The sequence below is a fragment of the Paroedura picta genome, chromosome 1, assembly GCF_049243985.1.
Source record: "Paroedura picta isolate Pp20150507F chromosome 1, Ppicta_v3.0, whole genome shotgun sequence".
Classification (NCBI taxonomy): domain Eukaryota; kingdom Metazoa; phylum Chordata; class Lepidosauria; order Squamata; family Gekkonidae; genus Paroedura; species Paroedura picta.
Genome location: NC_135369.1, coordinates 162119054 through 162145366, shown reverse-complemented (window position 1 = coordinate 162145366; position 26313 = coordinate 162119054). Strand labels below are relative to the sequence as shown.

Here is a 26313-nt window from a genome sequence, read left to right as displayed (position 1 = left end):
AAATGGAATCAATTGCTTTCATAAGCCTGACAACCTGATATCTTTCTGGGGTCGCATCAGAAGACTGGGCTTTTAGGGCACTGTGATGTAGCTGGTTTATTTAAAACATTTCAGATGCATTTATCAGTGGAACGGGTAGGCGAAAAGATGCTGGGGAACAGTTGGCAGGTGAGGCTGATGTCACAGGCCTAACCTAAGGGCTTCACCACTATCAGAAACAGGATGCTGGACTTATGTGAGCCACTGCTTTGATGCACCAGGGCTACACTTACGTGCAAAAAAGAGCAATGAAACAAATTGTTTACGCTTTTTTCTAAAGATCATAGTCAGTTCTTAATAAAACAGTGCCAAAAAAATTAATAGCCTCCCCCTTTCCCATGGGATTGTCCTATTTCAGGGCTCTGCTTTGTCCCCGTTTTTTTTAAATCAACCTCATTCGTTTAGCGTCATTTGGGGACGAGAGGCAGAAGTCCCTCGTAAGTCTCCCTCCCGACCCAGGTGTGTGCACCAGTACCCTCCCCGCAGCCCCCAGCCCCTGCAACCCGGTATCTCAGGCACGCGTTTCTCCCACGGCTGTGATCTTCTCTGTCTCAGGCATGCATTTCTTCCATGACTGGGTCTTCTCTCTTGCGACAAAGGCAGCATTAAAACCATACTGGACAAAAACCAGCCCCCCGCAGCCTGATTCCCTCCCCGCCCCCCGCCCTGCAGCCACCGCAAGTGACCCCTCCCGCCCTGCAGCCACCGCAGCAACACGAGACTCTCTTTGGCTTCGCTTCCGCACCGTCTCGTGCCTCGCCCAGCCCAGACGGCCAGCGAGAGGAAAAGAAGCCCGCTCAGCGAGGAAAGACTAGGCTGGGAACGGCGGCGGAGGGGGGCGGGGGGCCTGGAGCACCATCACCACGGCGACAGTGACGTCCGATCACCCTGGATCTAATTGGAGGAAACCCCGTGGCCCCAGCTGCAGCAGCCCACGGGCCAACCGAGCTTGTGCCCCGCCTTGGCCCACCTTCGCGGCGGCGCGCAGGAGCCGGATTGGCTCCACGAGACCCGGAGGCGGGCCCAGAGCGGGAAGGCAGCCCCCCGATAGGCCGAGACGCGCGGGTCTAGCGGCGGCTAGGGCGTCCTGTGCCAACGCCCTTTCGTAGCGCGGTGTCTCGCTCTCTCTCTCTCTCTCTCCCTCCCCCCCTTGCAGGAGACAGGAGCGGCTTTTTCCTCTCGCGCGCCCTCCTTTTCTCTCTCTCTCTCTCTCTCCTCTCCCTCCCCCCCTCCCCACTCTCTTGATCCAGCCCCAGCGCGGAGCGAGCGGCAGTCGACCAGCAGGCGCCAGCCGGCCCGGCCTCGCGCCCACGGACCCAGGTGAGAGCGGCGGGAAGAGAGGCGCCCTGCCTGCCCGCCCGCCCAGGCGGGGCCGCGGCGTCCATTTTGTGAGGGAGCGCGGAGTTCGCGGGCCTCCCGCCCCCCCCCCATCGCCCGTCTTTCTCTCCCTCCGCCATTTCGAGCGGTGCTCCTCCGACGGGGGCCGGGTCGCGGCTGGATGGCGCCTCCGACGGGGACAAAGGCGTCTCCTGGGGGGGGGGGCTTGAAGGCGCCACGGGGGGGGGGGAGCAGGGAGGGAGGGAGGGGCCCTTCCTTTCCCTTCCCCCCTGCTTCTCCTGCCTGCCCCCCCCACGAACGCTGGACATCGGAGCGCTCCCCCAGCCCCAAGTCGCTTTTTCATGTCGGGCGGCTGCCTCTTCTCCCTCCCTCCCGTCCCCGCTCCGCCTCCCAGGCATTCTTCCGTCTGCCCTTCGCCCGACTGAGCTCCCCGCCCTCCCTCTGCCCCTTCCGCTGCCCTCCCTGCCCTAGTCTCGGCCCTCCTCGCCCATTGCGCCTCTGCTGTTTCCTTAGCACGGATCCTGCGTCCTGTTCTACTCCCCCCCCCCTCGGAGATATTTAGGATTGCCCCACCTCAAGTGTCTATATCTTGATGATCAAGGATCTTGGGGTATTGACCTTTCTTTGGTGGGTGTTGCTGGAAGTCTGGACCTCCACAGATGTGGGGGGACGCTGGTGTCCTGGGGAGCCCTGAGTTCTAGCCATGAGGCTTTCAAATTCAGGAGAAAGAGAGTTGCTAGCTAGTTCTCGGCTGCCCTCTTTGCAGAGAAATGCCTTTTCTCCACGGTCTTGCCTCCAGTGGCACTGATTTGCTTTACATGGAGCATTTTAAGGTGTGACTTGGCTGTCCGAAGTTTAGGGAACCTATTATTGATTTTTGTTATTCAAAGGCTTGCTTCCAGTGACTGCCTCCCTTGTAAGTCTAATGAGGAGCGCAGGATTCAGGCAGTAGCTGGGCCTTTTGTGTGATATCCGATCTCAGAAGCTAAGCAGGTTCTGTCCTGGATACTATTTGAATGGGGGACCTCCATGGAATACCAGAGTTGTGACGTAGGGGCATGCAATGGCAAATGACCTCTGAATGTCTACTGCCTTGAGAACTGGAGAGGGTCACCATAAGTCTGTTCTAATTTGAGGGCACATGCACAGCTCTTTACAGCTTGGCTAGAGAATGTGCAGGCTTTAAAATGTCTTTTTTCTGCTTTTACAGGTTTTGAGGTGCCTTCTAGTTCTGTGAAAGCACTTCCCTTCTTTCTACATCAGTTGCCTTGCTGCTTACACCACTGCCAGTCAACATGGAAAAGACCGAGATGATCCAGAAAGCCAAGCTGGCTGAGCAGGCAGAGCGCTATGATGATATGGCTACCTGCATGAAGGCAGTGACGGAGCAAGGTGCTGAATTATCCAATGAAGAACGCAACCTGCTCTCCGTGGCCTACAAAAATGTTGTAGGAGGGCGGCGCTCTGCTTGGCGGGTGATTTCTAGCATTGAGCAGAAAACTGACGGCAACGATAAGAAGATGCAACTTGTCAAGGACTACCGAGAGAAAGTGGAGTCTGAACTTAAGTCCATCTGCACTACCGTTTTGGTAAGTCAGCAAGTATATCCTGGCTTTATATTTGTGTATGAATTATTACTGCTAAATGCTGAAATCTAGGAGAAAAGTGAATATTGTCCTATGATACCAGCAAGAAAAAGCTGCTTTGAGAGATAATCATTTATATGCTCCTTTCTCCCCAATGGGGCCCCAGAGCAGCGCATGTTGTTTTTCTCCATTTGACCCTCAAGCAATCCTATGAGACAGGTAAAGGCCACTACCCCACACTGGTTGGGTCGAACTGTTTTAAGTAAATTAAAATAACAGCGGAACTAAGCTAGGGAAGCATGTTGCCAGTGGTTAGTTGAGGACTGTTTTAAGGCTGATGATCCCTGTCACAGGAATTATAAGAACAAATGGTGAATCATGATGTTCCGTGAAGGATGTTCTCTGATATTGATTCTCTATAATCCCATAACATACTGTTTTCTGTGTATCATAATGAAAAAAGAGGAACTGTTGTACTTGACCTGGGCTACTTATTCTTGAGCAAGGAAGGACCGTTCCTGTTCTTGGAATGTAGAAGTAGCCAGACTAATTGTATATTAAACACATGAAAGGAAAGGTTTGTTAAGGAGAGAAACTGCTATCTGTACCCCTCTTTGACCAGATTTGCCCTGGCCTGTTCTTGAGCCGGCATTGGCATGACATTGCCTACTAGAATTGATGGGCAACTGCCAAGAGTATTATAGGCCCAGAGGGAAGTGAAGAAACAGGCACAAACTGTCCATGCTTTCTAAAGCTGCAGGCAAAGATAGCTTTGTGATTTTAATTTTTTTTAATGTAACATTTCATTGTTAACAGAGATAAAAATATTGCAATAGTACATTTTTGTACCTTGAAAATATTACTGTCAGGATTGTGCCCACCGTCTAGCTTTGATAAATTTAACTTGATGAGTCAAGTCCCTTGAATTACCAAGTGATTGAAAGTCTCTTGAATCTGTGTATGATAATAATAATAATCTAAGTTACAGTGATCAGAATTCTGTATTCAGTTCTTTTAAAATGTGGTCCACTTTCCAGTATGCTACCTAAACCATTTAAATCTTACAAGTCAGCTGTGGCCCCTTGCTGCTAAACTGTTAGGTTTAAATGTCCCAGACAGCTGAACCAGACATATCAGGGTTCAGGGTTTCCTGCCTAACTTTGGCTCGTGAACCATCCGTAGCCAATATGTCTGGCATGCCTAGTATTATCTGCTTTTATTTGTTAGCCCATGAAACAAAGCAAACATGCTTCTGTGCTGAACAGGCATACAGGACCACTATAAATGCCTATTCAGTTTTGCAATTTGATTTGTCACAGTATGAACGTTCACTTTGTGAATTAATTCTGTATACCATGAAAAGGAATTTTAAGCATGCCTAAAATTTGTTATACTGCATAGCAGGCTTTTATTCTAAATTTGGAACATTCAAAAACTCTGGTACAGCATATGGATAGTTCAAAGGGTGGTGCTAAAAAAATCCATTAGGCATGTGTAAAGTAGTTTAATGGCTCACAGCCAATGTGACTTGCATAGTCATCTTTATCTCATACCAGCAGTTCTACAAATTTAGAAATGTGTTGAGTTTTAACTGAATTTGCTTTTTTTTAAGAAGTGATTTAACACTTAAAATCAAGATGCATTTTGTCACAAGTGTTCTAATACAGTTGTTAAGAAATGTTTTTTTCTTCAGGACCAAGTGTTGCCCATTATATGAAGTCAAAGTTGTGACTATAGTTGAAACCTGCCAAATATCCTTTTAGCCAATTGTGAAATCTAAGCCACAGTACTACTCTTAATTATACATTTCTAAACTAATTGGGCCATATACTAAATCGAGGATGAGAGGATCGTTTTGCTTTATTGGGAAGAAGCAGAAAATCACGTAATAGGGTCACCTCCCCCTAATCTAGTGTCTCAGGAGTTATGAAAAGCCATCCTGAATTTGAAAGAAGCCAGGAATGGAGCGTAAAGGTAGAGCCCCCCTTCCCCCCACACATACAAATCAAGGAGACTCCATTTCAAGTACAGTCTATGTGAGGGTGTCTGTGGATTTTCCATTGTATTTTGATAGAAAAAATGCCAGCTGTCAACTCTATGATGTAGGTGGTAGTCCTGTGTGGATTAATGTGTTAATGTTGTATTAGGACTGGGGGCATTCAGCTGTGAAGCTCTCTATGTAGCAAAAGGCCAGAAATTCTAACCTTCCTGTTTTTCCCCCCTCACTATAAAAAATAACCAGATAGAACCACTATAAGCTGCTTGACTGAAGGGTATAATAGAAATTGACCCAAAGTTCTATTAGATTAAGAGGTAGGTGAAAAGAGATCCCTCTGAAGGGGCAAATAAAAAACAGGACTTTCTCAGACAAGAAGGGGGTAGAAAGATATTAGGATGAAGGAACAAAACAAGAGCTAGAAGCTGCTTAAGAAGAGATGGGTTGGAAGAGAGACAGATCCAGATGAGCGACCCTTCAACACAAAGAAAAACATTTTTTTTTAAATTGGGAAGGTGAAAAACAAAGCTGGCTGTAGCAAACTGAGCTGAGACTCTTTAGAAAATCAGAAGTTGTTTTGAGATGAAGGAGGAGCCAGTGAAGTTTGCAAGTTAAAGCAAAGTAGTAGGAAAGTTGAGAGGCAAACCTGGAGAGTAAAGTGAAGGTGGAATGTAAAAAAAAAAAGTCTCATGAGAAGGTTGGAAAAAAACACAACAGGAATGGTGTTGAAAGGAGGGGAGAAATTGAGGACGTCCATCTGAAAAGGAAGCGGGGGCTTCTATTAGTATCTTTACCCTCACTAACAAAAAGACACAATGAGAAACCTCAAGTATTTCCGCCTTGCTCTCTTCCTTTTTTCCCCCTACATCAACTCTGCTCATTTGTATGGGGATTGCCCTGCTAGTGCTCCTTCCTGCTTTTCCTCCCAATGGCTGCAGTATTCACTGAGAGGAAATCATTGAAGGTGATGAAGTGGCAGCAGCTGGCTCTTGTGGGACATCCCTGCCATAGCAACCAGCCTGTAGCCTTACTTGCCTTTGCTCCTATCATTGAGGATGCTCACGAGGTGCATCTGCACCCACCCTGCTGTTTTCAAGTCACTAGGGGATCAAAGCGTACCCGCCACTTACTGTTGGTGGGGATATTTAACAAGCTCCTTGCAGTAGCATGCCCCTCATTCAGTGGATCGCCAAATTGTTTAAAATCAGAATTCTAAATGAAAGCCTAAGTAAAACTGATGCTGATGTTACAGGATGCTTGCTTGACTGAGTGGCTGTATCTCTGCATTCCAATGCCACCAAATTGTTCTTCTAACTGTTTAGAAACTGAACATAATTTATTACTTGTTTGCTGATAAATAAGCTCTCTAAATTGTGTATTGTGCATGTCCCTGGGTCTTGGGGACTCTCTGGAGATAAGGCAGTATCAAGCCTCACAGAAATAATAATCTAAGGATGGGCACAAAATGAGTTTGTGCAGAATTGGGGCTTGGGAGGTAATGCTCGGCATGCAGGTAATCTCCAAAGAAATCTCCAAGCCTTTAGACGTGGCTTGGGGCTGTTCACAAAATAAAGCCTACCCAGAAACCCATATCTATAGAATTGTAGAGGAGCACACATTTCCTTTGTTGGAGCTGTAGTTTGGGTGGAGAGGTGTACCCATAAAGGAGCTTTCCTGTGGGAAGATGGTGTAGCTAGCTTCGCTTGGGGCCTGGGGTGTGTGCTTTGCCTTGGGTTCCTCTGGGTTGTGATTTGTTTGTTTGCTTTAAAAGGTGGAAAAATTGAAATTGACTTCCTCTTTCTCATACATTTTTGTTAGCGGGATTTTCCTGCTGTCTGCTTCCTTGGTGGTTTCCTTTCCTTTTTATTTTATCGCATGTGCGTGCACACACACCCACCCACACACACTAGTGCTTTGGGTTGCAGTAAAACAAGGGATTGCTGTTTGGGTGTTTTCTTTCCCTCTGGACTGTCTTTTTTTGGGGGGGGGATTCAACTTAGAAACACACTGGGCTGTTTTTCATTTGGTAGTGATTTGTGTTTATCTTTACTATCTGCCCCCCCACACACACACACACTAACTTGCTTCTCCTTGGAAGGGTGATCTGTGTTTTATCAGCTTGCCTATCTTGCCTTGGGTGGGCCGTGCTTATGTTCAGAGAGGTTGAGGCCTGCAACACTTGGCATCCACTGGTCTCAGGAGGCACCTGCAAAAGGCACACCTATTTCGTTGCTGCCAGAAGAAGTGTTGGCAACCACTGGGAGGCAAAAGAGGCCCACTCCCACTCAGCAGGGAGAGGTGTGTATGTGGGGGAATACCAGGCCATTCAAAGAGGGGCTTTGGGCACTCTGGTTGGGACTGCAAAGCATGCTAACCTTCGCAGGCCTTAAGGGGATGTCCCCAGTGCTGGGGAAAGCACCAGGGAGGAAGGCTGGGGAAACAGTGAATCCACTAAATGATTGCCATGGATGGCTAACCATTCTTCCTCCTGGAGGACATGTCCTTTCACCAGATTATTGTCCATGTGGCTGCCTGGTACACCATCCCCTCCAGGCGGATCACGGTGGATGTGTTGCTTTCCATGCGCAACTCTGCAGTTGAACTGGTTAATGTCAAGCTCTCGATAGCGTGAGGCAGACCTCTAAAGCAAATAATACTACTTTGGGAGGGGGTGGGTCAGCCTGTCCAGTTAAATGTAACAAAACGTTTTCTTTCCTTTTAGCTTGGAAACAGCAGGCACAAAGTGGGAGGGCTCTCCCCAGCTGCCATTTTGAGCCCCCTCCCCTCCCAAGGCTGTGGTACCATTGAGGGGTCTTCATGGTACCATTATGGTACTGTAGTTAGAGAATCCTGATGTAAAGTATCCTGAGGGAATGATTAGGTAGCAGATCTATCACCCATAGCCACCAGGTCACAGATCCTGATGCAAGTAGCAACAAGGGATGGATGTCTTAGTAACATAATTTACCTGGTACACAAGCTGTACTTGGTGGTGAGGTATGCCTTGGAGCTGGGGAGAACTAAGGAGGCATGGAACACAGCCACTCCTGAATTTTGGGCCCTGCTGAAACATGGTACCGCAGGGTAACTTGGTACTTTGGTTGACAGGTTGAGGGTGGGCACCAATATGAGGTTGCATCTTCTTGGCAAGGAGCAGGAGTACAAGCTGATCAGTATGTGCAACCCCTATGCATTAAGGACAGCATCACCCTCTGTAACATGTAACTTGCTCAGTGGAAGTGTGATCTTTGCTGTTAGGTGCAAATTAGCCAGAGCTGTGGATAGGGCCAGAGGATACAGCAGGCAGTGGAATAAGCTGGGGAGGAGGGGAAGATGAAGGACGTTGTGGCAGCTCAGTAAGAGATGAGTGAGCCATAATCCCCAGTTGTGGTTGTCAGTTGTGAAGTGATGTTAAGGAGCAGGGGAGGGGATGGGGTGCTAGGGATGTGGTGGTAAAAGGATTCTGTCAAGATAATGATAGGGAGTCCCCTGAGCTTGCCAATTCTGACTCCTTTGAGTGCTGGGTGCACAAAAGTGTTACATGGTCAACCCTTGCTAGTGCAGCCATCAGTCTCCTTTCCTGTTCTCCCACCAATATACTGAGCAGGTATTCTCTCACCTGGGAGACATGCTCAGTCTCCAACACTCCCACTTGAATCTGGCCAGGGTAGATGACTTAACTGTTCTGAAAATCAGCCTCCCACTGCTGGCCTACTCTGCTGTGGACCTGGTGGAGTCAGACCATGGCTTTCAGTTGTCCTCCCATGCGTCCCCCCATTTACTCTCTGGGTGATCCTAGCGTGTGGCCCATGGGTCACACCTTTGGTGCTTGGGTGGGAGGATGACTGCCTCTGCCTGGTAGGGTTGGGCTTTCCCTACAGCCTACCCAAACATCGGCCGCACCCAGAAGATCAACTAGAGCAACTTCCTCCTCATAGCTCTACCTCCTAGTATTTGTTGGATATGACTCATTGTATTACTTATTCAGGCCCTGGCCAATCCTTTTCACAGTCCCCACTGGTATGGTGGCTGCAACTATCCCTTCTCACTCCGTTATGAAGGTTCTGCTTGCTGAACCAGGTGGGGGGCAAGAGCCTTTAGAGCAGGCTAAAAGATGTTGTTTTGTTGCAGCTGTGGGGGGCATTCCATTGTGCCAGTTTGGTGTAGTGGTTAGGAGTGCGGACTTCTAATCTGGCGAGCCGGGTTCGATTCTGCACTCCCCCACATGCAGCCAGCTGGTTGACCTTGGGCTCGCCACAGCTTCGATAAAAACTGTTCTGGCCAGGCAGTGATATCAGGGCGCTCTCAGCCTCCCTCACAGGGTGTCTGTTGTGGGGAGAGGAAAGGGAAGGTGACTGTAAGCTGCTTTGAGCCTCCTTCAGGTAGAGAGAAGCGGCATATAAGAACCAACTCTTCTTCTCTTCATAGTTGTCAGCTTTCGTTCAGGATGCTGTCACGGTGATAGATTGTTGGTTGGTCAACCTTTTCCCATGTGACTCATTTAGAGGTTGGCTGGCAGGCTTTCCAGCTCATCATTGCCATGATCATCTGGAGGCCAAACTGTACCTTTCACGTGTTTTTCTCTGTCAAGGTGACACTGGTCGGCTGTGTGGGCATGTCCAGAATCATGTTCAGAAGGATCTTCCTTCTTTCCCCTTGTACAGGGGTCCCTTGTTAGATAGTTCCCTATGATTCAGCCCACTGGCATGGTAGCACCGAGGGCCAAGTATTCCTGGGTGCTGGCTCAACAAAAAAAAAAAAGTCCTACTATTCAGGTTGGTCATGGACTCCAGTGCAGGCAGACCCTTCTCTGCTGGCTAGGTGACAGCTGGGTGCTGACATAGGGCAATCCTTCTGGTGTGCTGCTGGGAATCACTGCCAATGAGTATTCCTCCTGTGCCATTCACAAGCTGGGGCCTGATGGGGACAGGACACATGGGAGGCATACAGGGGCGAAGTCATGGGGCCTTCAGTTAATTGTGTTGCACCGAGTTTCTTCCACTCAGACTACAGGTGAGGACATGGGCTCCCCAGTCATGAGATAGCCACAGGCGGATGTCAGAGTGCACATGGCCAGGCCAACCCTTCTCAGAAATTCAATATTGTTTCTTCCATCTGGGGCCAACCCTACTAGTTGTGAACGGATTTCTTGAAGGCGGCTGCAGAATGAGATGGGTTTGGGTGTTCGTTTTATTGGGTGGGAACTGGGCCTCCAGCCATCCCCTGATTTGCTCGTTTCACCTTGTGATGGCTCTTCTGTTTCTCTGAAAGGGCCTCCCCTTTATTCAGCATGCTCTACCCAACCCCTCCCTCTCTCACACACTGCTTGCACAGTGGATGAAGTCTTCACGCGTCTTAGACTCAGCTGAGAAGATGTTGCGTACCAGGCACAGGGCCTTGTTTTGGAGCTGTCATGTGGCAGTCTCTCTTGAAATGGGGAGGGGACTTCATCACCAAACACACTCCACTCATCCCACTGGTCGACCAGCCTTTTTCTCTGGGCTTTAGTTACATTTAGGGTTTACCACATCTTTATCCTTGTCCTCACTGCCATCATCCTGTAGCTCCAGCCATTCCCTTTCACTTGCTCTCTGCTGTCAAAGTGAAACTGATGGAGGCATAGGGTTTGCCTAGAAGTGTCTTCCTTTTTCATCTTCCCTTGTCCCATGTTTCGTGGTCCTTCCCTTTGTTAGATGGCTCAGTCAAGTCCTACTTCATTCACTTTATTGGCAAGGTGACTGCAGTGCAGGGACAATCCAACCCAGTTCCATGGGGTATGCTGTTGAGCTGCAGTTTCACATGCAATGGGCTGCATCCTTTCTTTCCCACCTAATGATCAGGAGACAGACTGTGAAGGGGCATATTCAATCCAGATTCTCTGGGCTTTTCTTCCAGGAGATGGGGAATATGGGGTTGAGTTGAATTCATACATTTGCCTCTCACTCCTCACTGTCAGTTGATTGGTGATGAATTCCCAACCTTTTCCTTCAGGCCTTATTTTGGTTTGGTGCAGATGAGATCCCATTGTCCCACCCAGGGCTCAAAAGCCAACAATTCTCACTTGGTCTCTGCTTTCAAGGTCACATAGGGTCCTCCTGTCCATTTTATGACCCTGAATCCATTCTTGATAACTTTCTCCCAGAATGCACTTTCCTGAGGGCACCTTCTTTGGCAAGCTGTAATTCGGACCCTCCCAAGTCAGGGCATGCAGGGGGGAATCCCAAGGACGTCCAGCATGAATTTGATGACTGTAGCTCACATAGGGCCCATTCTATATACCAGCCTTTCTCAACTTTTTTACCATTGAGAAACCCTGAAACATTCCTCATTCAAGAAACCCCAGAAATTGTTTCAGTCATGTAGAATAGGGTTGGGAACCATAACTGTGTACACACCCCAGAGCCCTTTCCCTTTCCACCCCCTCTAGACCCATCATTGGCCATTTTGGGAGGGGGGCTGGTTGGCATGATCATATACGGTTCTATCACCTGATAAATGCTTAACTAATTTGAAAAATATATTAAAATTAATTAACTTTCTCCCATTCATGAAACCCTTCCAGGACCATCGAGAAACCCCAGGGTTTCACAAAATCCTGATTGAGAAAGCCTGCTCTATACCCTTGAACCCATGCCTGACATTTCCCCAGAAAGCACTTTCTTGGGGGCACTTTTGGGGGTCAGAGTAATGTGTTGTCCCAAGATAATTCAAGCTTTACTATAATCAAATGCTTAAGGATGCTTTATACCAGTGGTCTCCAACCCCTGGTCCGGGGACCACTACCGGTCCGTGGATCAGTCGGTACCAGGCCGTGGCTCCTCCTCGTCCTCCTCCCCGGCGGCGGCCTCGGGAGCTGCTCTGCCGCTGGCTGGGGCTCCCCCTTGGTGTGGCACTGCGCAGCTGCTGCTAGCAGTGCCCTCAGCAGGTGGCGGGAAGTCAGGGGCGTCAGTGGGAAAGCAAGTGGAGCAGGGCTCAGGTGGTGGCATTGACGTCCCTTGGCAAAAGACTACCCCCCCCCCAGGCCTCAATAAAATTATCAAGTGTTGACCGGTCCCCGGTGATTAAATGGTTGGGGACCACTGATTTATACAAAAACTATTGTCTATCTTGCTTAGTATTTACCTGCTTTGGTAATGGGGTTTCCACATGAATGGACAAAGGAATGTCTCTCCATGCAGCCACTGCCTAAAATCTCTGACCAAATTGAAATGCAGGTGCTCTGACATGGGCCGTGCTCCTTTCTGGAGGGCAGAGAATTGAAATGGTCGAGTAAAATGAATTTGGGTAGTAAGAGGTTTCTATAATTCTTCGGAACCTGTTGAACTTCCAGATAACCTAATTGCTGTGTATTTGAAACAATAATTGGAAGTGGACTTCTTAGTGTAGTACCCAGTAAGTGCTCTTACCTGGATGGCTTGGGTTAGCCTGATCTCATCAGATTTCAGAAGCCAAGTCAGTTCTGGTAGTCATTTGGATGGGAGACCACCAAGGAAGGCAAGGGTGGCTACAAAGATACAGGTAATGGACAACCACCTCTGTTACTTCCTTGCCTTAAAAACCTCACAGGGGTTGCCATAAGTAGGTTATTATTATTTATTAGATTTGTATAACCGCCGCTCTCAGTGAACCAGCTCATGGCTTGATGACACTGTCCAAAACCAGTGGAAGAGGGAGGTACTTTTTGGGTCAGATTCTTTAAGAGCTAAAACATACAGGAAGGAATAGCTTGTGTAGACTTCAGATTGAGCTGGGTCCCTCAAGAAGGTGTATGTGGATCTTTCCAGTCTTCTCGTTTTGACCAAGGGACACCTGATGCTAGGGGCTGGGTGAGTCTTGGACACCACCCGGAGATGGCTGTCCAAGAGGGTTGGTATAAAAATTGGAGAAATAAATAAGATTAAAAAATGGGGGAAAGATCACCATGGGATGAGTTGATGTGATAAAATTGCTTCCCAGCTCCCTGTTTTGCCAATGATTGTGATTTTGCCACAGTCTCCATCACAACAGCTGCCATAATATTTTGTCCGAGTGGCTCACCTGGGAATCTTCAGCATAAGCTTTTTTGGCAGTCAAGAGAACAAAGCAGAGAGATAGTAAAGTGGGGAAAAGATGAAATCATAGTTTACAGGATCCAATCAAGTGCATTACATTTTTTTTACAAAATTAATCTGCATGGAAAATCAAATATAGAATTTCCAGACTAAAGAGTGAAGCTAAACATGACAACATGCAGAATCAGTAGGCATTTTTTAATTTACTGCTTCCCTTTAACACTTTTTAGATAATATAATAGAACTAGGGGCCAAGCCCATTGCATTCAGGAATACAACGGTGCTAGATTGGGGTGGTGGAAGAACTCTGTAGACTACTTCCCCCTCCCCCCAGGACCTGGAAAAGATGCAGGCAGCTGTTATGGAACTCACCAGCATGGGCAGCTCTCATGCAGTAGGGGTCTGCAGCCTTCAAACCTCTGAGGAAAGAGGAGGAGGTGGTCGGGGGTGGGGGACGAAAGGCGATTGGCTGGCTGCTGGACAGACAGGCAAGCTGGTTGGAGGAGGAGGCACTCAGGGGCAGGACAGCCACCCTGAGTGGGTGTGGGCACTTAAGCCATGAGACATGTTCCTCTTCCAAGGCCTTACCAGAAATACATTATGTGGAACAGATGGTAGTTGATGGCAGTGATGTTGTACTATAGCAATATCTTTAGAGCAGCTTAGTATCTCTGCAACTCACAGATTTAAATGTAGCTTGGGAAGAGAACTTGATTTAAGCTAATCTTAACACAGCCCGCGGCGCCGCGGGCGGCGAGGTCTAAATAAAGCTGTAAGGGCTGTGTGGGAGGAGTTAGGGCGGGCTCGGTCCGGGATGAGGAAGGGTGCAAAGCGCCTCCGACGCATCAGGCCGCCGGCCAGGGAGCCCCCGGCAGCCTCCCCAGGCCCCGGGGAAGGCGCTCCGCGGCTCTGCGAGCCCCGGGGAAGGCGCTCCGCAAAGCGCCTCCGACGCATCAGGCCGCCGGCCAGGGAGCCCCCGGCAGCCTCCCCAGGCCCCGGGGAAGGCGCTCTGCGGCTCTGCGAGCCGCGGAGCGTCTTCCCCGGGGCCTGGGGAGCTTTTTTCCAAATCGGGGGGGGGGGGATAAAACAGCTCCCCAGGCCCCTAGCACCCCGGCATCGGACCACACGCCACCTACATTAAGAAAATGGCCGCCAGCCAGAAGACGCCGCGAGGGAGCCCGCCCGCTCAACCGTAAGCCACCTTTTACTCTGCCCCAGTCTGCTAGCGCCCATTGTATTTCGGATACAATGGGCTTTTTTACTAGTATGAAATAATGCGTGAGTGAAAAAGTACATAGATGGGGAGGTGTGGAACTGTCACTCTTTCAGCTATAGTACCTTAACACTGTTGAGTACAGCTCAAGTCACCTGACCTTCAAGAGCAGCTTTTAAGAAATGGAAGCACTGGGCAGAAAATGAATAAGGTTTTGACAGAGTACTGCATTTCAGTGGGTAGCTTTCTGTCTAGTATTACTATGGTTCTTTGACTAGAAGAATCTGGTGTCTAGTAGACTAGACAATGTTTTTGGCAAGCTTCCATATCCCATTAGGTAATGGTATATATAGTTTTTTTCTAGATGCATCAAGGGACAGAATCGACTGCCTAATACATGTATGGCCTAATGCTAAATGTGGATCAGTAATGGCTGAATAGTGGTAAGCAAAGATCTTCCCCTAGTGACAGAAGCCTCCTTTCCAATGAAGTTGGCATATGGGCTTGGATAAACATTGGTGCTCACAACACAATGAGACATTTCAGTACCTGTTTGACTTAACCCATACAGATGCAGTCCACCTCTAATACCTTATGTCCTTTCAGCCCAAGCAGTATTTCATGCCCAAACTCAATTTGCTATTCCCTAGAGTTGATTAGCTCAGGATTTTCAAAGGGCAGGCTGCTTGCGAAAGGCAGGGAACCATCACTCTGTCCCCATGAATGTTCCACCAGGTCCACCCTATAAAGCAAATTGCTTTAATGTTTCAGACACAATGTGTTCAGCAGGGATGTGCTTATACTGTAATCGTGCAGGATTGCAGAATGTGCACAGCTGGTAATGAATGTAGGTTTCAGTTACTTGACGTGGTTTAAATGATACTGTAAACATGTGAACAAAGGCTATTAATCTTGGAAGATAAGCGACCGAACAAGGTTTTCAGTGTGAGTTCTTGTTCCTTCTATGACTAGCTAAATCACATCGTTAAAACAGATATGTCCTGGAACCCTTATTGCTTAGAGCAGTTTAGTTTGGAATCTGATATAGAATAGTGGCTTGTGTTACCATGATATTATTATTTTGTTTGGTATTTGCAGAGAAACTAGAGAGGTCATGGCAGCAATTTGTATTTAGGACGTTTTGGATTAGTTCAGTGGGAGGAGTTAAAGCATATAAATTTAAGAAATTAAGCATATTTAGGATTTAGTTGAGTTGTATATAGGAATATAAGGTTCATTGTTGAAGCTGAAGCCATGAAAACCAAACAAACTGTTTGCAAGACATTTCTACCTCTTGTGGTCAAACACTTGGCTTGTTAACCTACTTGTTACCCCCTGTAAGTTTTTAAAAAAATATATTTGCATGTGCTGTTGTGACTAAAGAAGACCCAAACAATGAAACTTAAATAGCAGCTTCTAAATTCTAAACTTCAACTCATCTAAAATACAAAAGGAGGTGATCCATATTTGGAGTGGACAGACTTCCATTCTTCTACTTCTGAGAGCAGTTAGTCTTCCATTGGCATTAGATCTAGCCATCAGATTCTTAAAGGTGTAAACCAGGGGTAGTCAAACTGTGGCCCTCCAGAAGTCCATGGACTACAATTCCCATGAGTCCCTGCCAGTGTTCACTGTAGCACATGGACACTGTAGTCCATTGTAGTCCATGGACATCTGGAGGACCACAGGTTGACTACCCCTGCCTTATATGGCAGAGGTATGGGTAGCAAAAGTTGCCTGAATTGGCTTGGTGATCAGACCAGATATTAGGCAAAGAATGTATAATTGGTTACCAGCAGCTACTTAGTGGTACCAGTGACTATGTGTGTTTGACACAAGAGTTTGAACTGGACCATAATACCACTGCAGCTAAGAAGCATAAGGCAGGCTTGTGTGACAAAGAGATGGCCTGGGTCAGAAGGAAAACGGAGTACTACTGGGTAATATTGTAAGGTAGGATGCCTTGTTAACTTGACAAGCTGAAATACTGATAGATTTCATGTACAGGTTCATAAGTCTCCTGTCATTCACACATATATTTACAAAAGTAAATGTGTGTATGAAATTACAAAACATGAATATGGTGACTAAAATCACCATGAGGTTTTTCAGCATGCTGAACAAAGTTGCAAGAAACAGTTTTTGCTGAGGCATGGCAAGAAATCTAATAATTAAGCAGCTAATCATAGAGTAATGTGGGGCTGTGATGGGAGATGTCTTGGGCCATAGACATCACCAAATGGCCAATGTCTATATTTTTACTCAAAAGGGAAGAAGTTTAGCCCTTTAAGCAGGACTTGGAGTAGAAAATTTGGCTGCGTTAAGATCACCTCAGTCTTGTTAAAAGTTCAAAGAGGTTGTAAGTCAAAATAGAAGCTGAAAAGAGCAATTAGAATAGTAGCGTGAATCAGCAAGATGGCTGAACTGTATATTTAACAGTAGCGATCCTCAACCTGTGGGCCGCGGACCACATGTGGTCCTTCGAATAATTGGAGGTGGGCCCTGAAGGACGCCTCCCCCCCCCCGGCCCTTTACTTCATCCCCCCCGGCCCTTTACAACACACCTCTGGTGTCATTGTCTCCCATCACTCCCAGATGGGACTTTCTCGTTGCAGAGAAAAAAGCTCAGGGTTCCCATTGATTTGTCATTGTCATGAGTTAAAATTTCCATGAAAATAAAATGTTCCTTATGTTCATTGTTGTGGCGTGTCTGTATCTTATTTTGAAGGGATGTTTAAACATTACCATAGCGATCAGAGAGCGTTAGGGCAGTGGTTGAGAGTAGAGGAGTAAACTACCCCCCCCCGGGCCTCAGTAAAAGGCGTTGAGTGGTCCCCGGTGATAAAAAGGTTGGGGACCACTGTTTAACAGTGCATTTTTTCAGTAAGGTTTTCCCCCTTACTTAAGAGCCTCTTATTAATTTGAGCATTGCATAATGAGAGGTGGCATAGTGAGGCATGTATGTTCAGTACTTTCTTAGCAGTAGGGAAGAGATTTGCGTCATATTTTTAACTGCCCACTGTTGAGAAGTTATTTCGCTCTAACACAAAGGTCCTTGTTCTTTCCATACTGCTAGATTTATAGGAAATGTTGCTCTTTTGTCCCTAACTGTAGAAACTGATGTGCTTCTTGCCTTAACCCAGACACGAGCTTTGAACATAGACCTTATTAGTATGACAATATGTATATCCTTGTAAAGAGCAATAAATCCATCTACCACCAATTAGAGCCTCTTGTGGCGCAGAGTGGTAAGGCAGCCGTCTGAAAGCTTTGCCCATGAGGCTGGGAGTTCAATCCCAGCAGCCGGCTCAAGGTTGACTCAGCCTTCCATCCTTCCGAGGTCGGTAAAATGAGTACCCAGCTTGCTTGCTGGGGGGTAAACGGTAATGACTGGGGAAGGCACTGGCAAACCACCCCGTATTGAGTCAGCCATGAAAACGCTGGAGGGCGTCACCCCAAGGGTCAGACATGACTCAGTGCTTGCCAGGGGATACCTTTACCTTTACCACCAATTGCTTAGGTTCCCTGGCCCAAAAGTAGTAAAATTGGGCTCAACCAGAGCCAGGGCTTTTTTGGTCCTGGCTGCAATCTGGTGGAACACTCTTCAAGATCAGATCAGGGCCCTCCAGAATCTTAAACAGTTCAGGAAGGCCTGCAAGATAGAGCTGTTCCACCAAGCCTATGGCTGAGGCCAGGAAATAAATGCCATGAAAACACTGTCCTCCTTACCCACAATGCAACAATACACCATCCACAAAAGCACCGGATCGCCCTGCAGAATTGGGCTTCCTCTGCAAGGCTTTTAAGAAGGTGGTTTAAGAATATAATTTAATCAATATATTTTGTTTGAAATATTTGGGAACTGTTTATCAATGTAAAAGTTAATTGCATATGTCTTACCTGCCATGATTGAGCAAACTTTTACCTACTGTTTTTATTTTGGTAGGAGCTGCTGGATAAATATTTAATAGCCAATGCAACTAACCCAGAGAGCAAGGTATTTTACCTGAAGATGAAGGGAGACTACTTCCGATACCTTGCAGAAGTTGCAAGTGGGGATGACAGAAAACGTGAGTATCTTAGTCACTAAATTTCTAGCTTTTCCTCAACACCCTTAAAATGAACATTATCCCACGCGCCATCTATATCCTGAGAGGATTTCTGATAACTTATTCTCATGAAGTTTTTTGGAAAAACTAGAGGCAAAGCCTGTTGCACCCAGGGAAACAACGGGCGCTAGGATGCACACCTGCACTGCGGCCTTCCTGGACTGGTTATGTGGCAAAAACTCTTGCCCACCCCTGGACTCTTGAGGCCCCACTTTGGAACCCCAAGGAACATTCCTGACGCAGGGGTCACAGACCTCCAGGTACAGCCTGGAAATCTCCTGGAATTGGAGGTCATCTGCAGACTATAGAGATCAGCTTCCCACACACACACACAAAAAAGGCTGTTTGGGAGGGAGGGACTGCAATGACAGCTCATCTCCAAGCTCCTGGAGATGAAATTGCTTGCTTGGGAGGGGGGAGGTCTTGTGGCACTGAGAGGTTGCAGGATGCCAATCTAAACTTGGGAACTGGAATTGCAGGTCATTTCCAGGCAACAGAGATCAACTCTCCTGGAGAAAAGAGCTACTTGGGAGGGGGACTTTCTAGCTTTGAATCCCATGGAGGTGCAGGGATATCAGGGTCCAGGTGGGAAACAAAGAGAAATGCTGCATGGCAGTAATTTGGTAATAACAATATACGTCAAATAATTCAAAAACCTGTCACAGTTTCTTCATTCAATGAAAATATTTAATTGATAGAAAATAATCTGTAAAGAGGTCCCGAAGATGATGGACAAGGGTTCTGCAAGTTCTCTGGAAAGTTCTTTGAGCACTCTCGGGTGCATTTCATCCGGCCCACTTTATTCTTCTGTGCTAATATCATCTCATTGTTTTGCTTTAGAATGTATAATACTGGATTCTAGTCCCTGGAGAGAAAACTTCTCTCTGGGCTCTACCTATTCAAAAATTTATTTATCAGTGATTGAAGCTGGTTGGTTAGCTTGATGTATGGTGACACTCAATTTGACATTTGTCCACAGAATTCAATCTTCATGGCCAGTTGGCTTGAAAACCCACCCAGCCAACTGACTAAACCAAACACCTATTAACCCTCCTCAGAAAGATGAGGTGGTTTATAGTATAATTTTAAAACTTAATTTGATTTGTAACTGATAATTTTATTTTATATGTCATTTATTGTATTGTTTAAATTTGATGTTACCACCCAGTGCCCACTAGGGAAGGGCAGGATATAAAAATAAAGGTATTATTATTATTTGTATGTTGTATACAGCTAAAATATTGTCTATCTGCTGTGCCTTTAGCAACCTTGGGACACCCCCCCCTCCCCATCAAATTATTTTGAATTATATCCACTCTCAGCAGAACCTAGAACTGAATATACCAGTTTAACCAACCCAACGGCAAACTGCACTAAAAGGAATTAAATCTTCCTCTGTGGATTTGCAACTTATCCATCAAAAAACTCTCTTGCAAGTGTACTGGTACCCTATTCAATTTTATCATGTTGGTCTCACAAGGAATGATTCCTGTGAGCACTACTGGAACGATTGCCTCATTTAAATGTTTGGGAATTGCCCTAAAATCACACTTCTCTAGCAGGAGGTTATATCTAGGCTCAGTTTCACACTAACTGCTAATTTAAGCCTTCACAGCCAATAATCTAATCCTAGGATATATGCTAGCTCTATGAGCACTCTTGAATGCCACATATTTTGGATCCAAAGGGCAGCTATAGCTGCTAAGCAAATCATTTTTCAATACTGGAAATCTCAAGTATCTTCCTCTGTAGATGTGTAAGTCAATTAAATGCTAGACCTTTGTAGAAAAGAGAGAATAGCATATACAGGCAAGAAGCTTCCAATCTTATTTTTAAAAAGTTCTTGCTCTTACTTGAAGTCAAACCTGTAACAAGAACACAAAAGAATAACTATATTTTGAATCCATTAAGATAATGTGACATTCTGGCTGACTCCTTGGTTTGTTTTCCTTCATATTTACTGGTATTTTCCTTTTGCTCCATAGAAACAATAGAAAACTCACAGGCAGCTTATCAGGAAGCCTTTGATATCAGCAAGAAAGAGATGCAACCTACACACCCAATTCGTTTGGGCCTAGCGCTTAACTTTTCTGTATTTTACTATGAGATCCTTAACAACCCGGAGCTGGCCTGTACATTGGCAAAGACAGTAAGTTGACTATTTAACAGTTCTGTAAGAAGGAGAAGCCTATGCCTTCATTGGAGAGAGTGTTCATCCTAGTACTTGAAGTATGTTGAAGTAAGCCCCAATGAAAACAATTGAGTCTTGAGTAAACATGCTTAGGATTGGGCCGTGTGTACTGTTACTATTAGAGTCATTTCCTGCAATGGAAACCTTTGTTTCATATGTAGGGATATGTACCTGAGGAAAAAATGGTATTTTCCAGATTTTTGGGAATGGCTTGAATATCAGTATTTTGGGTTATTTGAGTCCCCCTTCCAGTACTATGTTGGTATTCAGACAGAGTTCACTATTCCCTGTTGGGAGAATCTTCTTAGGGAGCTGGTAGCTATTTTTCAAGCAAATTACCCCACTGTTGCAGGGGATTTATTTCTGCCTGTCCACTAAAATTACCAAGTTTCAAGTCGATTGGCTCAAGGGGTCCAATTCAATGCACTCCTGAGCAAGATGCCCCCAGCCATCCTAATTGTCTTGTTTCTTATGGGAATAAAATTCCGTGTTTTCTCCTGGATGCAAGAGGCCAAAGAAACAAGGCCAACAACTGGCTAAAAGCTTCCGCATGTAAATGGAACCAACAAGGCCAGCAAAACCCATGTCAAGCAAGAGTCCAATCTAAACCCACCTGCTAAGCTGATACCAAGATCTGGCATGGAGCTATTGAAGACAAACAGTCCTGAGACACCTAAAATGCTGGCCCCAAGCATTTCTGGATTTTTTTTGTTGCCCTTTTATTGGTATCTGAAAAAATTCTGAATGGTGGCATCAAATGGATATCCCAGAGAAGAAATGTTAAAACACACACATGTCTGCCCCCAGAACAAACAAATGTGCACCTGAAAACTATATACCTATATACTCACGTATAAGCCTAGTTTTTCAGCACCCTTTTTCACACTGAAAAAGCCCTCCTCAGCTTATATGCGGGTGTTTACGGTAACTGAAATAAAAGCCTGCTCCAGCCAGCCAATCGTTGCTCTGATAGCTTGTAGGACATCAATGGTTTGACTGAGGGACTCTGAACTTTTTTTCCTTCACTTCTTCCTCTTCCTAATCACTTCTTCCACACTATTCTTTTGGTTTCTATGGGTGAAAAGCGGGGTACAAAAACCAACAGCTATTCATCCTCTTGACTTTTCTGTATCTGTTGGGATGGAGAGGCTGGATGATGGAGCATTTCTCACCCTCGGCTTATACACGAGTCAATAAGTTTGCTCAGATTTTGTGGTAAAATTGGGTGCCTCGGCTTATATGTGAGTATATACGGTAGTTGTATGCCAGGAAGTGTTGAATGAACGTTAATGTAGTACCCTTAAAAGCTTTGTAAAAATCAACGACACAAATAGCAGTCTTATAAAAGTGATTGCCATTAATGCAAAAGCAGCCTACATTTTTAAAACTCGTCTTCTTGCGGGGCTGCCTCATTTCTAGAATACCGTTCTCTTGAGAGGACTAATGTGTGATGGGTTTTCCTTTCAATTTTAATTTTTCCTAGGCTTTTGATGAAGCCATTGCAGAACTTGATACACTGAATGAAGACTCATACAAAGACAGCACTCTCATCATGCAGTTGCTTAGAGACAACCTCACAGTAAGTGGTCTTCCCTATTCTTCCTGTAGGAACTACATGCCTGGCCTTAAAATTGTGTGGGGCTGGTCTGTTTGGAAAGGAATGAGTGGGGAGGGGATTTACTCCTGACCTTTGTAGGTGGCATTTCTCCTCTCTTATAACTTGATTCTGAGACTACTTTCCTTGTTTAAACTGGAAACCTCAGGGCTAGTTGTGATATCCTGAACTCACCGGCTGTCCTATAGCTTTGGTTTATGTCTCTTATTCATTAGTTAAAACTGCAACTTTAGTGTTGCACAGTTTCAAAGAACATTCTGCATGAGAAGAATAGAGCAATTGTGAGTTGATATTGTTGTTCTTTTCCTCCTAGTTATGGACATCAGACAGTGCAGGAGAAGAATGTGATGCCGCAGAAGGTGCAGAAAACTAAAATGCACACGGAGTGTCATTCCCCTTCTCAAGAAACCTTTTTACACGTCTCATTCCTTATAGCTCCACTTGGATTTCCTATAGCAAAGAGAACCCATCCATGTGTATGGAAATCAATTTATAGTCTTTTCACACTGCAGCTTTGGGAAAACTCCATTCCTTGATTTGTTTGTACTGGCCTTCCTGGTGTGCGGTTACTGCTGTAGAAAAGTATTAATACTGGCTTAATTTCATATAAACATAAATAACTTCCAAACACTTATGTAGCAGGCTAAAATTGCCTGGTATTCAAAAGAAAAAAAAATCTGAACCAGTTCCTGCAAGTTTGACTGTGTTTGTATTACAGTAAAGACATTATAGTTGGTGCAACTAAAGAGTGTTAAACACAGTTCAGTTCTCCACATTCCCTTTTTATTCTACAGGGGTTACTTTAGTGAGTTGACTGTCACATGCTACTGCATATTCCTTTCTGTGGGACTGGGGAATATTGGGCCAAATGGGAAACATGGCAAATGGTGGCTTTCCCTTATACATATATAAAAAGCAGGAGCTACTGAGTGTTTAAATACAGGGACTCTTGTTTTGTTTTTTTACTCTTCAGTTGCTGCTGTTGAACTGCCATCCTTTCCCAATAAAAATTCACTTACACTCCTGCCTTTGTAGTTCTGGTATTCACTCAATTATGTACTAGAAGCAGCATGTTACTGCCAGAATACAGGGAGTGCCTTTTTGGCAGACTAAAGTGCATGTCATTTCTTTAACACTGGAATGGGGCGGGGGGAAGTTCACATGTCCAAGTATAAAACTTTTCCATGCAGGTTTGTGCACATGTATGAAGGTGTCAAGTTCGTCCAGTGATTGTTCCGTAGATAGATGGACCACTATTGTGTGTTGCTAATCATTGATTGTAGTCCCAAAAAAGCCTTGTGAAAATGTTAATGCCCTATGTAACAAAATAACATTAAATAAAATTACATTTTATAAACCACTAAACTGTTTCTTTGTAACATTTGCATGCAGCTCCTTCTGAGAATAAATCTCTCCATAGCTTCTTCCATAGCTGAACAACTGTCAAGTCTGCAGTACTTTCACTAAGCGTGTAACTCTTTGATGCCCTGCATGGAGTAAAATTAACAGGTTTTATTTGTTTGATTTTTACACTGCCCTCCCGGCAGGCCGGCTGCAAGGGGAGGAGACCTTAATACGTGGCATGCATAATCTATAATGATGCCTAATGCGTTCAGCATTACAAGCTTTGGTAGCTTGGAAGCATTTGCATTTTGCATAGTATGACCTCTTAGATTCCTATCTGCACTCTATGCTACCTTTGCTTCAGCAGTCTTACAGGGTAGGTGTTCCTGGATACATCACTGGCCCAACTGACAAGGGCTTTTTTGTTTTTTGCTTCAAAAGCCATCATGGGGACAGACAGAAAGACAAAAATGGATGTAAGTCAAGTAACGAGTAATGCTTTAAAATACTGTGTATGTCTCGGGTCCTTAGGCAGTCTAACACTGAAATCTCATCTGAAGAAACATTCCGTTTCCAGTACCTGTAAAACGGTATTGGTTTAAAGACTGACCCACGGATTTAGAAATGGTGAAGGGAAAACTAGGACTAAGTTGCGAAGTGTGGCTTCTTCCAGTTGAGTAGCTTGGGGGTGGGGATCGGCTGCAAACTGATCATAGTAACAATTAGATGACGCTAGTAAATGTTCAGACTGCCTATGATTGTATTGATGTTGGAAAATGTTCTCATGGGATTGCTTTAAACAGCACTGGCTCAGGAATTGATCGATTTGACATCCGTTTTGCAAGGGGAAACTTCTACTGGAACCCACTGTGAACTGCAAATTCTGCCCAACTGGTCTGAGGTATGCAATATGCACTGGAGTGACTAGAAAGACACACTTTTGTGGATCCTAACAATTTGCAAGGAAGTATATGTGTACAGTTTTATAAATTTTGCCCAGTCATCTAGGTCAGTGTTCTTAGCCAGCTAGTGGGATCCACAGAGCACCACTTACTGGCATATGTCCTTATGCCCTCTGCTGCTTTAGAGATGAACATGCTGCTAGTTCATCTGTGCAGAGAAACAAATTCCTTCTGTTTTCCTTGTACGTATACCAAAGAGAAAGTAAGGTAATTCAGGAGCAGATTAAGTTCTCTGGCAGCGAGAGCTGACTGAGCAGCACACCTCTCCCTACAAAAAGTTCTTTCGTACCTTGGCCACCCTGATTCCACCAGTTGATCCACCAGTGCTCCATTATGTCTGTTTTTCACAGCTCCACCATCTAGCACACTCCATAAGCTGTGAAGCTCCCCCTTTGGTGTAGTGGTTAGGAGTGCGGACTTCTAATCTGGCAAGCCGGGTTCAATTCTGCACTCCCCCACATGCAGCCAGCTGGGTGACCTTGGACTCACTACGGCACTGATAAAACTGTTCTGACCGAGCAGTGATATCAGGGCTCTCTCAGCCTCACCCACCTCACAGGGTGTCTGTTGTGGGGAGAGGAAAGGGAAGGTGAATGTAAGCTGCTTTGAGCCTCCTTCAGGTAGAGAAAAGTGGCATATAAGAACCAGCTCTTCTTCCCAAGGGTGGGAAGAAACCTTCGGCAGTCAAAAACTTACCCTCCCTCCAGGTACTATTGGACTCCAATCTTACTGTTCCAGTGCAGATTGACAAGGTTATTCTCTGAAACTCCCAAGTAAACTTGTCCCTTGCAAGTATGGGAGCTGGGCAAAGGAGTAAGTTGATGGTAGCTGGGTTGGGGAAGAGCTTTTGAGAAGAGGGAATCTAGGAATCAGCCTGTGCTCGGCTATTCCTCAGCAGGATATTGTGGCTAAGCACGCAGCTTGTTTTCTGTCCTCCGCTCTTAATGTATTACCAATGGCCCAGGTTTGAAAACTAGCGAGGCCATCATTCTGGCTCCATTGATAACACATTATGTTTGATCATATATCTGATCATGGTGCCCTCTCTGCAGGTAAGATAGTCTTTGTACCTGGCTTGGAGTCATATCAATCTGAATTTGATCATACATCTTCTAAAAAGCTTTAAAAGGAGATGAGATAGATTCACAGTCTGTTAGTGGATACTAGCCATGGTGACTGAGGGGAACCTCCACATTCAGAGGTACTAAATCTCTGAATCCCAGAGCCAGGAGGCAACATTAAGGGAAGGCCTCAGCCTCTGTGCCCTATTATTGGCCCTCCAGAGGTATTGGCTGGCTGCTGTGTGAGACAGGATGCTGGACTAGATGGACCACTGGTTTGATCCAGCAGAGTTCTTCTTATGTGCCTGCATTGTCACTTCGCTACTTGCTGGTGCTTTCTTTTTAAATGCTGCCAGCCACCAAGCAGGGTCCACGGTGTCTTATAATAAGTAGGGACCCATGACAAACGTGTGGGTGACTATCATACCCCCCCACGCACACACCTCTCACACTCTCCCTTCGAAACAAAATCAGAGTCCATTGGCACCTTTAAGACCAACAAAGATTTATTAAAGGCGTGAGCTTTCAAGTGCAAGCATTCTTCCTCAGACTATGAGCGCTTGCATTTGAAAGCTCATGCCTTGAATAAATCTTTGTCGGTCTTAAAGGTGCTACTGGACTCTGATTTTGTTCTGTTGTGCTGCTTCAGAACAACATGGCTACCCACTTGAAACTCCCTTCCGTCAGCCCGTTTCTTAGAATCATAGAATCATAGAGTTGGAAGGGGCCATACAGGCCATCTAGTCCAACCCCCTGCTCAACGCGGGATCAGCCCTAAGCATCCTAAAGCATCCAAGAAAAGTGTGTA

At 45.8% G+C, this 26313-nt stretch overlaps 1 protein-coding gene across 1 annotated transcript; it reads left to right on the top strand.

The window, feature by feature from the left end:
- The first annotated feature begins 1177 nt into the window (after positions 1–1177).
- On the top strand, positions 1178–23503 carry YWHAQ (tyrosine 3-monooxygenase/tryptophan 5-monooxygenase activation protein theta). The gene is made up of 6 exons (XM_077310508.1): positions 1178–1359; positions 2588–2966; positions 18170–18293; positions 20318–20481; positions 22007–22102; positions 22452–23503. The coding sequence occupies exons 2-6, from the start codon at positions 2673–2675 to the stop codon at positions 22509–22511; spliced, it is 738 nt and encodes a 245-aa protein (XP_077166623.1). The 5' UTR covers positions 1178–1359; positions 2588–2672; the 3' UTR covers positions 22512–23503.
- Positions 23504–26313: the final 2810 nt, after the last annotated feature.